Below are 17,545 nucleotides of genomic sequence, written 5' to 3'. Positions count from 1 at the left end.
TATATATATATATATATATATACACATTCAATAAACATATCGCTCTATTACTTAAAAAAAATGATACAAAGAAACATGATTTTTTAGTTACAGTATTACCATGAATAAATTAAATAAATTACCTTATAAATTATCTAAAGTGAACTTAATTAAACTTCATTAAAAAATCGCTAAAATCATTATACTCATACGACTCAAAAAGGGATTATAAAATAAAAATGATAAAAATGTTATTGATGTTAAGAATATATTCTTTTTGCTAATATTATTTGATCAGTCAATACTTTTTTGTCGAGTTAAAAGTGTTTCTTTTTGAAAAACTTGATTTTTCGAGTTGTGTCATTTTTTATATAAAAAAGCGATACATTATTGATTATAAATTTATTTGAATAATAAATTCACAATCAATAGCAAATGCAATAAAACTCATTTCTATGAAAATGCAGATTAATCTCGGTTTAATTTTCTTTTTATTTTTTCTAATTATTAAAAATAGATAAAAAGTTAATCGAGATTAAAGTTAATCTACATTGATAGAAATGGATATAAGTTGTATTCATCAACGTAATAAGTGATATTATCGTAGGAAATTTAAAGTTTAGCTCGTAAAATCGATTTTCGAATGAATATTTGACATCTTAATCGTAAGCTTTTTTTACGTTTTTGCTTTTTATAGAAAGATAAACTGCAAGAATGGTGTTTGAGTTTTACAAACACTAAGGTTTAATAGCGATTAGCGAGTTTTTTTTCTAGCATTCATAATATTTGATTCGTAAAAATATTTAGATTTAGAGTATTTGTACATTAATTGTATAGAGAAAGAGAATAACGAGACGCGATTATTTGTGATCAAAATGCAGATGTTTATGCAAATATACGAGACTATTCTTAATTACATTGATATATTAATCGAGAATATTCTGTATACATTTTAATGTATAAAAATAAATTAAAGAGCTTATTGCAACAGTGGGTTAACTCACATTTTGTAAGAACAGAGAAAACTTAGTTAAATGTTAAATTTAAAGTATTGGAAAAGATACATTTATTCTCCGTTTTTATAAAATGCATTACAGTCAACACAAGCTCTTATTTAAGAGAAGTATAATAATAAAAAAAATATTTCTGTGCGTCGTGATAATAAATATTTCAATTTCGCAATTTTTCCGTTTGCTTCTCATGCATATTTGCATAAAACATCTACACTCTATTTATGAGACTTAGATCCCTGATAAATTTTCTTGATCGTTACATCAAGCGGAAGATATTCGTAGTTGAATGCGGTTCATACCGCAACTATATTGTATATTATATCTATTTTTAGTACGCTCTAAGCAGGTGTTATTGCGTTGTGAGAAGTTAGACGAGTTTCACTATACGTGTTAAAGTGTAATCGATGGATTACACATAACGTAAATGCCCTGTATAAGCAGTTGTGTCTTACTGATGGCCAAGCCATAAAATATTCATCGGGAAAGTAGCTACAACGCTTGTGATCTTTCGCCTCGTGGAAAGCTGGACGTCACGCGGCTAAGCAGAACGATGCAATAGAGGATATATTTTAGGGGAGATTACTTTAAAGTATATTTTTCGATAAAGGATTAGGCACTTTAGCATGAGATTTAGATCTCTCGTATGCAGGTTTGATTCGTTCCTTTAAATAACAACATATCATAGATTTATATAAATCTATACAGAATTCGCGCGGTGGAAATGCATATTTTTTCATTTGCGAGGCGTTGTTCGCGCGATTGAGACCAAGTCTCACTTAAAGGGCGGCTTAGACTTAACGCATTAACGAAGTAGTGTCACTGAAGCAGCATATAGTGTATGCGATACCAGAAATTGTACAGATATATACATACACACACACACATATATATATATATTTTTCTTTAATCGCAATATATTTATATATAAAGTGGACAAGTACAGCGAATCAATGTGATGATCTATTGACCATCGACAGATGGCATATATTATTTTGATTCCTATCACTGGGAAAGTGCACCAAGCAGTACACGCGTGGCTGCACAGAATAAATTATATTAACTTTCTATGTACGGTGTGTCTTATTTTTATATATCCTTCCTTCCTCTCTTTTTTATCTAAATGCTGTATTTATGTCGTAATAATAATGAAATATTTCCATGATCAGAAAGATAAAAACGATTTCTTCAACTACAAAAATATCAAGGTTTAAATTATTAAATAAATTTATCAGTTAAGTCAATTAAATTGTTAAATTGATCGAAATCATATCAACTGTAATGAAAACATTATATTTTTATATACAAACAAGAACTATCTACAGACATGCGTGTCGAGTTACAATAGTGATGTTGCTTATCATTGTTTAATAGTTTAACAATTTGTATCTTTCTGCTGATCCTTTTTTTGCACTAAGTTGTTTTCACTTTCACCAGAATCAATATAGAACTGTTCCCTTGTGGAGGACATTAATTTGAACACTACTGGAATTACAGTTAATACGGGATTCTTCTCTTGCAAACATCGTATCCAGGATAACAATGAGTCTTTCGTGGATGTACCAGTGGCGCACATTGCAAAATATGTACCATCGTTTTGCTCATGGATCGTAGGTGGAAGAATTATTTCTTTGTTATCCCAGAAAGGTATTCTAATATCTGAAACATCTATTTAAAAAAATCACACACATATTAGTATTTTTCTATAAAAAAAGCTTTACTCGAATATATTTGGACAATTAATTTATTAAATATTACAATTAATAATAGTAAAAACATAATTTATGTCATATAATAATAATAATAATAATAATAATAATAATTTATACAAGACTTTTACTTGTATAAATCAATGTCTGAATGATAATTCTTATGTATTTTTAGCTGTTAAAAAAGAATATGAGGTTGAAAAAGTTCCATCACTTACAGATTTTGAGAAATCAAGGATTTTTGTAAAAAACTCTAAACTTATGTATCCTAACCCTGGATATAATTATATACAAATTATATACAAATAATGACATAGAAAAGTTTTCCTTTAAGATAGTGATTATTTACCATCAGGATTTTGATAAACATTATTCTTTTCTTTAGGTGCTCCCTTTAGAATAAAATAATCTATACAGTGATTCTTAATCCAAACTGTATACGGTCCTTCGACAAAGATCGGAGTATTCAGAGGCTGCTTTTGTAATAGTTCTTCCTGCGAACTACTCATCACAGATACGATCCACGTATCATCGATGGCATCCTCCACGTCCTTGGTCTTGAACTCTGTGAGTTCGGTCTGAACGTCTGCACTAGATATCTTATTCATAGCCAGCTTGGCAAGAACCTTCGGGTCCTTGGGCATCGGTGTGGGACAGGGCCATGGATTCAGATTGGCGAACTTGGGCATCCAGTACATCATCCGCCAGAACTTCTTCAACACCAGGGCTTGGTACCCAAAGATGTTCAGCAGCATTTCCTGCATCTCCAAGTCCGGGATCACACTGTTGTGCTCCATCTTACAGAGCAGGTCAATGGCGACGTGCTGCTGCTTGGGATAGTGCATAAATAAGGTCTGGAAGTAATTCCGGGGAATGAACTTGCCCTTGGGCAGCACGTCCAGCACGGCCTTGTACACCGCCAGGTCGCGATTCACGCCGAACTCATCCATATACTTAAGGGCAACCTGAATGAACTCTACATGGCCGCGTCTCATTTCATTGTTGGTTTTGTACTCGCGCAGGATGTCCAGATAGGCCTCCCGCTCCTTGTTCTCGGCATTCAAGAACGCGTGAAGCACGAGGGTCGACGGCTTGCTGTCCTTCTCGTCATTTTTCTTACATCGTTCCTGGCTGGTGTGAATAGTGCGACTCAACGATCGGCCTTCGATCTCGCGCAGCGATTGCCGCAACAACGCGGTAACATTCGACGCGAGGATGGTCCGGGTGATCCGCGAGAACATGTTGACTACTATTCTCTAACACGTCATCGCTGAACAATTAATTCGAATTTTATTTAACTTTACTCACAAAGTTTACGAAAATCTCACATGTCTACGAGGTTATGATACGTCACAGATTCCAATCTAAGACCACCTAACCTCTCTTTTCATTCTCCTCTTTCGTTCTGCGCTTCATTTCAATAATTTGATGTCAAGCTGGATAACTGACGTGTAGTTCAAGTTTGCTTTTTGAAGATAAACGTTTTGTACATTTTATTCTTTTCTCTTTCTTTCTTTGATATTTAATTAGAAATATTTATAAATTTAATTCATTTTAATTGCAAAAAGTGTAATAAGTACAACTTCAAGGAACATATTTGATTTGAGGAAAATCCATCCAAGCTTCTCTTATAAACTAAGTAGATAAAAAAAAACGACAGGTGTTTGGATTATGAAGATTTGACGTTTATTCGATGGTATACAATGAGCGAAAACTTGGAAAACATTAACCCAAAGCTCTATAAGAAATTAGATGACCGAGAAATCACAGTCGAGGAACAAGATGAGGATGTAGCGGATGAATTTGACGCGCGAGAGATTTTTGGTAAATATGCTAACCTTAAATTATTGATTTTCAATCAAAAATATATCGAATTGTTGATATATTTTTGTTCGCGTATAAAATGTCTTAAAATAAAAAATCTTAAAAATTTTAGGACATTTTATAATTAACAAATATGAAAAATTCTGAGAAAAGATGTAAATTTTCTGAGAAATGTTTTTGTATAAAAATTTGTATAAAAAATGTGAGAAAGTTATAAAATTATATAGAAATTCTGAAAAATTTCATGAAAAATTGTGAGAAAAATTTTTACTAGGGATACTAAATATATACATCATAAATTAAAGTGTTATATACATTCTCTATCATAAGTGCAACATAAAAAATTAATCTTGATTATTAACTGTTAATTTACAGATATTATCAGGAACATCAATGATCCGGAACATCCTTTAACTTTAGAAGAACTGAATGTAGTTGAACAGAATCTCATTGAAGTAAAATATTTTTTTAAACAATATTGTACCATTGTATTTCAAAAATTGCTTAAAACCCAACATTGCAGGTTGATGACAATAGGAACAAAGTAGATGTAAAATTCACACCTACAATACCGCATTGCAGCATGGCCACTTTGATCGGTTTATCCATTCGCGTGCAATTGCTGCGTGCCTTACCCTCTAGGTTTAAGGTCAGTGTGGAAATTTCACCGGGTACTCACATCTCGGAGGCGGCAGTGAACAAACAGCTTGCAGACAAAGAACGAGTAGCTGCGGCTTTAGAAAATTCTATGCTACTTGGAGTGATCAATCAGTGTTTGGCACCGAAAGATTAGCAAGTTGTATGTAAAGTTGTAGTAAATGTTGTAAATTCCAACATTTTCATGTTCAACCTTCCATGATCCAACGTTTTTTTTCTGATTTCTTAGTTCAACTGAATCATCGGTACCTGATTATGGTTTTTAAACAGTTTTTGGGCTCTAAAAAATCTGAAAAAATCCTAAACTCTTTTAGCATTTAAGAATACAATTTTATTACGATTCAAAATGTTTTTCATTTTTTTTGTACGTATCCAAATTTGAGGTAGATTAATTCAAAATTGAAAATTTGCCTGAATCTTTTTCTTCAAATTTTCAGTTGAACACACAGAAGGTTAAAGCGACAGTTTGTATATAGTTTTGTTGTCATGTTTATATATTACAAAGTCATTTTCAAATTTTAGTTTGTATAGTGAACGTGGAAAGAGTTTGCTGAAATTCTGTAAGAATCGATACAATACAACTGATGTGAATAACGGATTTTGATTATAAGATTTAATGTATATTATACTTATAATATATAATTTAATATATATATAAATATATTAAATTATGATATGTACTATAAATTTGATATAGAAATATATCAGTAATATTGATAAAACTTTCTTCTTTTAAATTTAGTTTGTACTTACTTTATAAGTTTACTATGTATAGTTTATAAATATTAAAAAGCGTTAATATAATTAATGAAATTAATATAGATTTTAGAGAATAGATCCTAAAGTCGTTTTTGTTTTACTAACTGAACGCAGTTTTTTTTTAACAATGAAATCTGTTGATTACATAGAATTACGAATCCTTTTTCACGATTAAAATTTACAATGTTATTTGTTATTATATCTTTTAAATAAATTTGAAAAATAAATTTTTATCTCTTATTTAACTACATTTTTACTTTTTTCTCTCTCAGGTTTTTAAAGTTTCTAAATTTTTTTACTATCGATCTCCAAAAGGATTCATAGAAACGCGACTTGTGCTCTAACACGTGATGACGTCACGTGACTGCTTGACCGAACATGGCGCCCCTAGTTGTCGGAGTGCGATGAATTTTTAGGAGTTTTCTGCTATTTTGCGTTTGACAGTTGACGAAAAGATGCCTGTTGACATTAATCGATTGACGGAAGGTTGGCTAGAACTAGAAAGTGACCCAGGTATGTTGTTAACTTTGAAATGTGTCTATCAATCGTTTGTTAATGGAAATCTGATGTCCGGAGCTTAGGAAGTACTTTCGTAAATTCGTAGCAATCAAAACTATAACACTTTCCACGACTATTCAGGTCTGTTCACGTTGCTCTTGGAAGACTTTGGTGTGAAGGGCGTCCAAGTGGAGGAGATCTATGATCTGCAAAAGTCTCTAGAAGGCCCAGTCTATGGCTTCATTTTCTTATTTCGGTGGATTGAAGAACGACGATCTAGGCGAAAGGTCGTGGAACAGGATGAGAGCTTCGTCAAGGACGAGGAGATTGTTAACAATATCTTCTTCGCTCAGCAGGTCTAACACACAAAGCTTCTACTGCTAGGTTGTCAAAAAAATTCTAATTCATCCTTTGGTTTTTACGAACCTAATTTATTCGAAAACAATGACATTATTCCTCAAAATAAAGATCATTCAGTAATCACTTAGATTCTTAGATGTGAAGAACTCGTGATAAGCTACCTCAACTTGCTCAATCGTTGAATCATCCTTTGTATATAAAAACTAAAGAGTGATTCAGAACTTTATTGATTGACAACTTAGTGTATATAAAAGATATATCTTTGTAACACAATGTTACATAATTATCATAGGTTGTCCCCAACAGTTGCGCCACTCACGCACTGCTCTCAGTGCTGCTAAATTGCCCGAATATCCACTTAGGCACGACTCTGTCACGATTGAAGATGCATACCTCCGGTATGTGTCCAGAGAACAAGGGTTGGGCGATCGGCAATACGCCAGAACTAGCCTGCGCGCACAACTCGCATGCAATGCCTCAAGCGAAGAGACGACAAGACAAGAACACTGGTGTTTCCACGGGTAGGTTCACCGGCGAGGCTTTCCATTTTGTCAGTTACGTACCGATAAATGGTAGGCTGTTTGAGCTAGATGGCTTGAAACCCTATCCCATGGATCACGGACCATGGAAGGAACATGAAGAATGGACAGAGCAGTTTAGACGCGTCATTACTGATCGTTTAGGGATGGCAACTGGCGAACAGTTGCAAGATATCAGATTCAATCTAATGGCCGTCGTACCCGACAGACGTCTCGCTATTTCGCATAAATTAACGATGCTGAAGACCAACAGACAGATAGTCTTAGAGGCTTTGCAGCAGTTAATGAAATTAAGTCATCAAGATGGCAACGTCGAGAAGAATTCGCATAAAGAGATTGATCCTGATAAAGAGAAACAGTATGAGAAAAGAAACAAGACCGAGGATGAAAATGGAATGCCTAAGACGGAGATTGAAGAATCGCCTACAATTCCCACTATCAATGTTGAAAGAAATAACGATTCAGCGGTGGTTATGGATGAATCAGTCTCTGGCATCGCATCTGGAAAAACCGAATCCACGTAAATAATAATCGAGTGTTTCATTCACATAATACACTCTGTTATCTCTAGTTTTACCACAATACTTTATTTGAGTGAAAGTGAAAGTTGAGAATAAGTAAGTGAAAATCGAGAAATATTCAATAAACGAAGAAGGCGATATTCTGTTAAAGCGAAAGTTGATGCTTAATAATATTTTTGCGTGAATCTTACAATTTTCAGTTCAAATACATGTTGATTATATTTATCGGTTTTAAGAATATTAAATACCAACATTCACTTTGACCGAATATAGTCTTTGTTTATTTATATGTTGATAAAATTTAAGTTAATAAAATCATCGATTTTTCTGCTATAATTTCAATTTTTTCTTTTTTGTAAATATACAATACAGAATGTTAGAAAAATGTGAATATAATGCAAGTAATTCTAACGATACAAATAAATCGGCGATTCTAGTGTTAAATCTTATAGGAGAAAATATAACAATTTAAAAGCATAAATTTCGTTAATTTTTTTTCAATTAAATTATTTTTTTAATTAGAATATTCTGATATAATATATTTTATTTATTTATAACAAATTCACAAAATTGTTCGGTGCTGCAGTTTCGCTATAAGCGATTTATGTTTGATTTTAGTGGAATGGAGAAAGTAGTGATGTGCGCTCTAGATTACGCCACGCCGTTACGAATTCAAACTTCACCAGCTCACAGCTCGTCGAGTACAGATACATCGTCGGAAATCGGATCGGCCTTCAATTCGCCCACTCAAGGTAAAAGAAAAAGAGAAAATGCTACGTCACGATCGGTCGCACAGTCGTCTGGTGGTGCACACTTTCTTGCTTTGGCAAAATATCAAGGCATTTGGACAGGTCATTCGGATTGATTTGATACCTTCGGAATCCGGCACGCTGTAACAGATATAGTAATGAGAATCCGAAGCGGGATCTTTTATCTTACCAAGTTCTTGACACAATCTCTCCTCGGATTCTTCTTCGTATATTGTACTTTTGTCATTGGCATGAATATTCTCGAAGAATATTTCGTTTACAGGAAGCTTTACGCTGCTGCCGCATGTTTTCACACTCTCGATGTCGCAGATTCGCGAGTACACGTTGAAAGCCGTGTGTAGCGGACAGGAGTACTCCACTACAGTGGCAGTTTTTGGCTCACATGTGTAGTACCGATAACAGTCGGTCTTATTCGGCAGACGGACGTTCCTCGTGCACGTCACGACACTAACGGTTCGTGGCGTCAATCGATGCGCCATGTTTCTGTACCGGTTGATCGTGAGATATTGTTTGTTTCCGAGATTATCGCTAATCCTTATTATATTGTTGTCAGAATCCAGTCTGTCGATTAGCAGCTCCAAAACACTCTCCGTTGAAACGGTACTGTCCGTCGTCGCGACGGTATTCATCTGAGGTTCGTTGCTTCCCATCATCTCAGTTGGTTCGTCATTACTGTTATGTAACTCAGTTCCTTCGGTATAGCTTTGCACGAGGTAGTTCAACGATATGTTCTGCCTTTGATTATGAGACGCGAAAATGGTGATGGTCTGCGTTGGGTTTATGGTTGTAGCGTCTTTTACAGGTATCGACAAAGAACTTGATATCGCGGCTGACAGCTCCTTGTAGACGTGCAATTGATTCATTAATTTGTTCAGCCATTTGTAATGATTATCCATGATGTCCTTATATTCTTGCATCAGAGACAACGATAGTTGTCCTTGGCTATTCGTGTACTTGTATAGATAATTCTCTTCCCTGTGATACGACGCGTTTCTCACGTTTTTATCGCTGTGCGTCGTTTTTTCCAATTCTTCAAATTCGATCAAGGGATATGCTGTCATCGTCTCGGTCGTCGAGTCGTAAAAGTCGTCGATCACATAGGACGAGTCAATCGTTTCAGAGAATTCCAAAGGATCCTCCGTATATCCTAGATAGCTGGTGTCCATTGGATTGATTAGTTCGGATATCTCGTGCTTCTTCGTTACAGGAGAGTCGGTTGAGAGTATATCGCATGTCCAGATATCACCAGGAATCACGCACATCCGTAAATATGGTTGAAATACCTAAAATCGTATTTCAAACATTTACCTTGATGAAAAAAAATGTATAAAAAATTTTAGAAAAAAATATATACTTTCTCAGAATTTCTGAAGTATTTTAATTTGTACAAAAATTTTGAGAAATTTTCTAGAAAGTTATAAAAATCATATAGAAATTTTGAAAAATTTGGAAAGATCCCGCCGCAATTAATTATATGAAAAATTGGCTCAATAATAGGTAATTTTTAAACTGTAGTGCATCAAAGGCATAAAACTTGTGCTCACAGATCATCTTTTCCACACCATACACTTGTATTTAAAGTTTTTTGATAAAAAAAAGGGTGTTTTCCAGTATAACATCGTGAAACATTACATTCTTGTTGTTTGCCAATGTTAAACAAAGATGAAACAATCAATCTATGTCTTGCTGGAAAGCGACAAAGATTATCTATTATTGAGGTGTCTATGTATCTTTCTTGTGTCTATGACATCTTTCGTTTACTACATATAAGTTACGTTATATGTGAAAACTAATTCATATCACCGAGACGCAATTTTCCATATAATTAGTGAAGATCCTTTATAAAAGTTTTGAAAAATTATATGAATATTTCTATGAAGAAAAATTTTTTCGTCAAAGTGACAGCGCCATTAGAATTGGGAGGTCTTTGTTTGTTTTATTTGTTAACGCCAACGTTCTCACCAAGCCTGCGTTACACTTCGCTGGAACCCACACGTAACCGCCGCCCGGCAGATTCACGCAATTATAAAAAATTGTGCAACTCGTTAGGTGCGGCTTCTTTGGTTCTGGACATCTCGAGGGACTCACCGGACAGATCAGGCTACACGCGAAGAGGACCGATACGAACCGCATCCCGTACCGCAACTGTTACAGACTGCAATTCGTGCGTTTGCCTTAAGACACTGTGTACTTTTCACACGCGTACATACATCTCTGCGAGACGTTTCGTTTCGCACCTTCCACGTACAGTTACTTGACCTGTCTGTTACAAATTGCCCATCTGCTAGTTTCTAGTTCAAATAGAATTTTGGAAATTTTTTATGTATGCAAAGCAAGAACCAGTTTTTGAATCATTAGCGTTAACTTCAAGAACCTCGAATGACTAGAGGAAGATTTTTTTTTAATATCTTGGTATCTTCTAGCTTGGGGATGGAATTCTGGTCAGAGCAGCCCCACGTCGACGAAGGACTTCAAGAAGTTTGTGGTAATTAGGGTTGCTGGTGACGAGAAGAACGAAGCGGGTTTGAGTAGGTAGATTTATGCGATTCATACGAAATATATTTGTCGGTTATATAATCGAAATGTTTCGCTTCTACGTAGGTCGTTCTCTGGGAAATATCAATATAAACGGGAAAAGATTGGTTTCTGACAGTGGCCATTTACACAAGAAGGTCTGCTTATCGGGTGAAGTCAGAATTCCTCACGCGAGGGTGAAAACTAGCAACGGCGACACAGTCACAGAGGAGAAGAAAGTCGAGAAAATCGATCCTAAACTGTGCTCCAAGTATCCGGAATTGTTCGAGCCGCACACGTTCGCGCCCAAGGATCTCTTGGCGTTGTTGAAAAATTTGGAGCACGAGATCAGTGTGTGTGAGACCAGCCTGAAGGACGAGAACGACAAAAGAAACAAATACAAGGTTGGTCTTATGCGTGTTACAAAGCGCTTGCTATTTTTAACGGCAAAGATTGCAGCTAATAACCATGATATCCCGTCCCATTTCTCACGATTATACATCACAATGTATGCCTATAATTAATTTGTAAGCAAAATAAAATCAAGATCAATAAACAAGCGTAAGATATCAGGTTAAAGAAATAAAATATCAAATTTATTCAAAACAATAATGTGACACGTTTCGACTTTATTTACAAAGAAAGGAGTATCCTTCCTATTTTGATGTGAGCTTTGAATATATTGTAGTTTAGACTAAAATGAGGCACATACTTTTAAGGGGTGAAATCGGTTAGTTTCCTTTAAAGTGAATATCATCGAACTATAAAAAAAAATGAAAAAATTTTTTCTAATAAAAATTGAGATTATATATATACTTTATGATAATGATAAAAAATTCTCTTTAATAAAAACATTTATTTATAAAAAGGTAATTAAACATTTTTTCCATCTTTACAATATATTAAAAGCTCAAAAGAGGGACATTTTCCCTATTTCTTTTGTTAATTATCTTCAGTCATGATAGAACAAAATCATTGAAAGATCGGACTAGACTAATTGAAATATTAAAAATTAATTGAAACATGATAAATATATAAATAATCCGTATTACAAATCAAACTAACTCCTTATAAATCCTTATAAATCAAAGAACTGGAAAGGATATGGGCAGTAAGAGTCAAGCGCAGAAGACGTCGCGCAAATAATATATCTATGAAACTTCTTTATTCACTAAAATAAAAAGCTTACATGTTTCGGCTCACTTTTGAGCCCTCCTCAGAGACAACACAAATTAACATAAATAAACTGTGAATAAAAATTATCCTGTCATGGTGAGCTCTCCTATCTCGAGAGTTTAAACGCCAAAAAGAGTTCACAATTGAACTCTATCAATTCATTATCTCGAATCACTGTAAAATTCAAAAAATTCAATCTATCACTCCCTAGTTCCATAGAACTGAAGCTTAGGATGCTGAAAATTAAAAAGAATGGAACTAACCGAAAACGCATGTGCCGCCAATAATATGTTGTCAATAAACCTCTAGTAAAAGGGCAACGGAAACCGAATCAAAGAACAAAGCTCCAACCTCCAGCTTTCGCATAACTAGATCCGCAATAACGGGAGATAACAGAGAGCTCATAGGAGTCCCGGGCTCAAAAGTGAGCCGAAACATATAAGCGCGTTTTAGTGAATAAAAAAGTTTCATACTTCATAGATATATTATTTGCGCGACGTCTTCTGCGCTTGACTCCTACTGCCCGTATCCTTTCCAGTTCTTTGATAGATAATTAATTAATAATATTATTAGTAATATTATCGAGCACTTTACTCTTATGGAGTTATAGAAATCGTGTGAATCTTTCAGATCGATGATTGCCGGAGAACGCATAATTACGACGAATTCATTTGCACCTTCCTCTCTATGCTTGCTCAGCAGGGAAAACTAGCAGAGTTGGTCCAGCAACATCTAACGTTAAAGAAGCATTCTTCCGTTTCGGTGAATAGGGTTCACAGGTATATTTTCGCGTCTGATCGATGAATATTCAATTATTTTGAATTCAATAAAAAATTGATTGAAGTAATTGTTAAGTTAATCTGTTATATCAATTTCCTAAATTAATTACTTTACTAAAGTTGAATTTCAATGCATTTACAGGTCATCGAAAAAATCGGATACCCGTCAGAACTCCTCACGCAGACGTCGTGGTAGAACAAAATGTAAAAAGCGAAAGTAATTTTTAACTACTAGCGTAGTTTTAAAGCTTAGGGCATTCCGTCTGTTAAGCATTATTTGGATTATTATAACGGGCATCCATGAAACACATCCTATAGAAATCATTTGATAGTTTTACAAAATCACGTAAAGAGACCATATATCTATAACATAACAGAGCGATTCTATCTAAATTATACGTAAATACTTCAGAAAGTGAATTTAGTGTCCGAAACAAGAAGCAAAAAAGTCGCGCGAATGTAGGGCGTTTATTCTCCGAGGTAAAATAAATTAAAATATTCAAAATGTTTTTTCTATATTCGTACGACTTTTTCTGCTCTCTGGCTTCAAATTTACTGTGCGGTATTGACGTTAAAAAACACCCTGTATAATTTCTAAATATTATCTTTTCAGAATCAATGACTTATCGTTAGCTCGATATTTCTAGTTTTTTTAGCAATGTATTTTTTAGACGATCATAGGACTGATTTTAACTCAAAATGCTATTATTACTTTTTATCACTCTGTACAAACTATTTTACAATGGCAAAGTATACATATATATATTTTTTATATTCTTTGTATAATCAGCTGTGTGTGGTGTTTAATTGTCTAAAGTAGATATTTATGCTTACTTTTCAGATATATATTCTGTCCTTTTCTGAATCATATTTCGTATAAAATATATACATATAACTTATTGTAAAAGCATAACATGGCATTTCTTTTTTGCTGAATTATTGAAGAGAAGAAGGAAGGGAGGCGCCAGGAAGTCAAAGAATCAGGAGAGGGGCTTTGTGTCAAAAACATTGAAAATATTTATTTATCGGTATTCATATACAAGTACACTACACGCGCTGTGGATATGTCCCTTAGAATCTAAATACTTACATCTCCGAGCAGCGCCGGAGAAAGGAGAACCAAGCTTCTTCGATTGGAATTACGGCTGGTTTTTTTTTTTAAATCGTAAATCGGACGACGGGTCATCGATCCTCGCCTCTAAGTCGCTTTACCGTTAGTATAGTGCATAGGAACTGTAGTCGAAACGCGCGCGAAACGATTTCGCGGGGGCACAATTCAGGAGAGTAGAAGTGGAAGAGGGAAAAGGGAGCGGGGCAGAAAGGGCGTAAGAGTGTCGTTCCTTCTCCGGCCGACGCTCCGGCGGTTCTCGTAACTGCTTTTTGGCAAAAAGGTGCGATTGTATATTTACAAATTGTTTGTAACGTGTCGGCTCTCTCGCGATCGCGTCGCATTATCGTGATCATTCGAGGCGAGCGAGGCAAAAGTGCGCGAGTAATCGGGATGTATTTCTGTGTGTATGTATATGTGTATACGTGAGTGTTGTATTTATGTGTATGTATCTGGATCTATGTATCCTCAAAAAGGTTTAGAGCGAATCTCACTCTGAAGAGTGAAATGTCACTCTTTAAAGATATTGAAAATTGAGTCACTCTTTTCCAAGACTGGTTCAGTTTTCACTCTTTAGAGTGAGATTCCATCGCGAAGAATTTAAAGAGTGTATTAAATCCGGAATCGTGTCGAGACCTCGTCGTTGATCGTGGAAATCGCGGGCACTCGTTAGCTAACAATAGAAGACAACGTATTTACACGGTGCAGCATCCCCGTATCTCTCGCCGACCGCGGTCGAGAAACGCATATGACTTCGTCGTTACAAACAGGCACTCTCGGTATTTTACAGCGACGCGACTGCGATGTTGCTGGCAAACATCGTTCTTTGCAGGATATCGGAGCTCAGCGACGACGATTCGGAACGTTTTATTGCTATTTACGATCGTATCTGAACGCGTTGTTGAATCAACGTCGTTGTTCTTACGTTTGCACTTTGTACGTTCAGCCCCTCCTTATAGAAATATGTATAATGTATTATATTATAATACTGGAAGGTGTAGTGATTAATTACTTATTAAGCACTGAGAACAACGATGCTTTTAGTACTCAAAATAAATAAATAATCATTATCTTTCAGTAGACATTAATTGGATTTCTGTAAAGACCTCGATGTCGGCCGCGGAATTTACAAGCATACCGTATACAAAATATGGAACATTCACGGCCGGGGGAAGTATCGAAAAAAAAATATATATATGGGGGCAAGAGAAGGTAATGACGAGATCCTGTGCGAGAAGGGATTCCAAAACGCCGTCGATCTTCCGGCTTCAGTTTCCTCCTCGTCGTCGTCGCACGCTCCGCCGTATAACATAGGCGATTAATGTACAATAAATAGAGATGCCTTTTCGCTATTAAGCGGCCCTTAGGTGATCAATATTGTTGCAGAATGAGATATTGCACAATATTAGCTGCTTTCCATTTAGCAAAACTCAAATAATTTGTGACGTCATAACTCAGCTGAATGCAGGTTTCTTTTCATTCTATGACAAGTGAGAGTCAATCGAGTTTTCATGTACAATCTGCACAAGTTGTGTGTTTTACCGACAATGAGTCTTGTTAACCTCACATTAGTGAGGTTTATAAACTGTGTTGTTATGCGATAACTTTGTCATCAAAGTAAGCAAGTAGTGACACATAACTTTAGACTCGACATATCGCTTGGGTGAAATTGGAAAGCAACTATTATTGATCTATATTGAGCCCAAGATTGTTTTGAATTGTTTAAAGGGTTTATAAGTAATTTAGGCCTGTTCCTTTTAGTTTTTCGCAGGGCTCATCTTCCCTCCCTTTTTCTTCAACGTGAAGAGAAATGGAAGAAAGATGAGCCGTGCAAAAAGTTGAGCTAAAAGGAACAAAGCCATTGTAGAAAATAATTCGACAATAATATGGAGCGTCTAAGGGCCGTCTTTACGGTTCCCAGATTAACGTCGATTCGCGCCTCTATCGCTCTAGCGTATCACATTGGTAAAAACGTATGGTTGATCGATCGGGGAACAATGATCGGCAAAGTATCGCCGGTTCTTTCTTCACGTCGCCGACTTCGTTTCATTATCGTCGGATAGATATTTTACCTTTCTCGTTCTCCCCTCGCGCTTTCGGGAAAAATCACACTTTGGTTCCGATCGGTGGACTCGGTGCGATCCGGGCCGCGATTTCAATTCCGACCGGTCTCTCACTGATTACACAATCAGTCTCTCGCACCTACGAATCGGCGACGGCACAATCGAGCACTGCACGTGCGTTACAGCTCCTTTTTCAATGATATCGAAAAATACATTAATTTGAAAAATATATATATATGCACATAGTATATATATATATATATATGTATATATATATATATATATTTCTTGCAAGTATACGCTATGTAAATATATATTACATACACCTATAGGCTCGCTTAATACTTCAATACGCGCTAAATTCCGCCTTCCGAGAGGACTTTCCGCGGCGATTGTATGTACATATACATCCCAAGTTAGCGTTTCTCGTCCGGCGTTTTGTAACACAGATGCACTTTCTTTACATATACATATATACAGACACTCGCCACTACGCCGACCGTAGCGTTTGGATAGCAAAAGTATAAAAAAGAAGAAGAAGAAGAAGAAGATAACGGATAGTCGCGCAGAGATCGCGTGAAAATCTGGTGTCGAGAGATACCGAAGAGACGTTGCCTCCTCCGTCCGCAAGTCAAGTCCGGATTGACCGAGTGTGATTCGAATCTGGCACGAGGAAACGAAGAAGAGTAAAAGGAGAAAGGGATCTAAGGACTCGCGAAGCTTCGTCCAGGTTTTCGGCGCGGACCTCGAGATGCGGCGGAAGGGGCAATAAATAACGAAAAAAAAAAAAAAAAAGCGAATTCGAAATGAACAACCGTGTGTGAACCGAATTTCTGAGGTTTCGAGCAAGGTAGACGTCGCTTCCGAAGGTTCCCGATATTCAACAACAACAACCGTGTAGGCGTGCAAGATCAATCAACGAAGGTTCGGTCGAGTTTTGGCGAATAAATAAATGAGGATGCAAATTAAAGCTACGCCTCGAAGCTCCACCGCACGAGATCGCCAACGTGATGGCGAATAAGGAGAAAGATGACGATGATAAGTGACACGGTGACGCGAAGAGAAAATAAAAGGAAGGAGAAGGAAGATGTAATCCCTGCTTCGTACGCGGGAATGAATCGTATTATGAATATCCGATGGTAGTGAGATAGCCGGTTGCGCGACCAATCATCAATCGGGGGAGAAAACTCGCGTGTGACAACGCTCCGTTTCAATACAGATCGCGGTGCCTTCGTTCACCTGATCGCGCCGATTTACGCTTCGGCCCAACTCGTCGCGA

The 17,545-nt window shown here is 36.0% G+C and overlaps 4 protein-coding genes across 5 annotated transcripts; 2 read left to right on the top strand and 2 right to left on the bottom strand.

Moving 5' to 3' along the window:
• Positions 1–2,285: 2,285 nt before the first annotated feature.
• On the bottom strand, positions 2,286–4,206 carry LOC108754620 (evolutionarily conserved signaling intermediate in Toll pathway, mitochondrial). The gene is made up of 3 exons (XM_018497059.1): positions 4,078–4,206; positions 3,048–3,968; positions 2,286–2,657 (listed from the first exon to the last, which is right to left on the bottom strand). Exons 2-3 carry the CDS (start codon positions 3,937–3,939, stop codon positions 2,365–2,367), a joined length of 1,185 nt encoding a protein of 394 aa, XP_018352561.1. The 5' UTR covers positions 3,940–3,968; positions 4,078–4,206; the 3' UTR covers positions 2,286–2,364.
• Positions 4,207–4,233: 27 nt separating this feature from the next.
• LOC108754629 (MIP18 family protein CG7949) lies at positions 4,234–5,356 on the top strand. The gene is made up of 3 exons (XM_018497072.1): positions 4,234–4,522; positions 4,898–4,977; positions 5,046–5,356. The coding sequence occupies exons 1-3, from the start codon at positions 4,402–4,404 to the stop codon at positions 5,313–5,315; spliced, it is 471 nt and encodes a 156-aa protein (XP_018352574.1). The 5' UTR covers positions 4,234–4,401; the 3' UTR covers positions 5,316–5,356.
• Positions 5,357–6,316: 960 nt separating this feature from the next.
• LOC108754601 (ubiquitin carboxyl-terminal hydrolase calypso) lies at positions 6,317–16,500 on the top strand. Of its 2 annotated transcripts, none has more exons than XM_018497049.1 (8): positions 6,317–6,451; positions 6,578–6,792; positions 7,089–7,855; positions 8,478–8,608; positions 11,050–11,154; positions 11,228–11,544; positions 12,947–13,095; positions 13,238–16,500. In XM_018497049.1, exons 1-8 carry the CDS (start codon positions 6,394–6,396, stop codon positions 13,314–13,316), a joined length of 1,821 nt encoding a protein of 606 aa, XP_018352551.1. In that variant the 5' UTR covers positions 6,317–6,393; the 3' UTR covers positions 13,317–16,500. The 2 variants fall into 2 exon arrangements, with proteins under 2 accessions (XP_018352551.1, XP_018352544.1); XM_018497042.1 differs by having other exon boundaries at positions 8,475–8,608.
• Positions 8,627–10,976, bottom strand: LOC108754630. Its single transcript, XM_018497087.1, has 2 exons — positions 10,589–10,976; positions 8,627–9,909 (listed from the first exon to the last, which is right to left on the bottom strand). Exons 1-2 carry the CDS (start codon positions 10,757–10,759, stop codon positions 8,635–8,637), a joined length of 1,446 nt encoding a protein of 481 aa, XP_018352589.1. The 5' UTR covers positions 10,760–10,976; the 3' UTR covers positions 8,627–8,634.
• Positions 16,501–17,545: the final 1,045 nt, after the last annotated feature.

Source organism: Trachymyrmex septentrionalis, unplaced genomic scaffold (genome assembly GCF_001594115.1).
Source record: "Trachymyrmex septentrionalis isolate Tsep2-gDNA-1 unplaced genomic scaffold, Tsep1.0 scaffold119, whole genome shotgun sequence".
Lineage (NCBI taxonomy): Eukaryota > Metazoa > Arthropoda > Insecta > Hymenoptera > Formicidae > Trachymyrmex > Trachymyrmex septentrionalis.
The sequence above is the reverse complement of the archived record's forward strand: the minus strand, read 5'-3'. Positions and strand labels throughout refer to the sequence as shown.

Coding starts and splice junctions, on each gene's coding strand:
- LOC108754620 (XM_018497059.1), bottom strand. CDS start 3,939: ATGTTCTCGCGGATCACCCGGACCATCCTCGCGTCGAATGTTACCGCG. Junction 2,658..3,047: donor TGTTTATCAAAATCCTGATG/GTAAATAATCAC, acceptor TTTTTTAAATAG/ATGTTTCAGATATTAGAATA.
- LOC108754629 (XM_018497072.1), top strand. CDS start 4,402: ATGAGCGAAAACTTGGAAAACATTAACCCAAAGCTCTATAAGAAATTA. Junction 4,523..4,897: donor TGACGCGCGAGAGATTTTTG/GTAAATATGCTA, acceptor GTTAATTTACAG/ATATTATCAGGAACATCAAT. Junction 4,978..5,045: donor TTGAACAGAATCTCATTGAA/GTAAAATATTTT, acceptor CCAACATTGCAG/GTTGATGACAATAGGAACAA.
- LOC108754601 (XM_018497042.1), top strand. CDS start 6,394: ATGCCTGTTGACATTAATCGATTGACGGAAGGTTGGCTAGAACTAGAA. Junction 7,856..8,474: donor TCTGGAAAAACCGAATCCAC/GTAAATAATAAT, acceptor GTTTGATTTTAG/TGGAATGGAGAAAGTAGTGA. Junction 8,609..11,049: donor CTTCAATTCGCCCACTCAAG/GTAAAAGAAAAA, acceptor GGTATCTTCTAG/CTTGGGGATGGAATTCTGGT.
- LOC108754630 (XM_018497087.1), bottom strand. CDS start 10,759: ATGCGGTTCGTATCGGTCCTCTTCGCGTGTAGCCTGATCTGTCCGGTG. Junction 9,910..10,588: donor CGAAGTGTAACGCAGGCTTG/GTGAGAACGTTG, acceptor ATACGATTTTAG/GTATTTCAACCATATTTACG.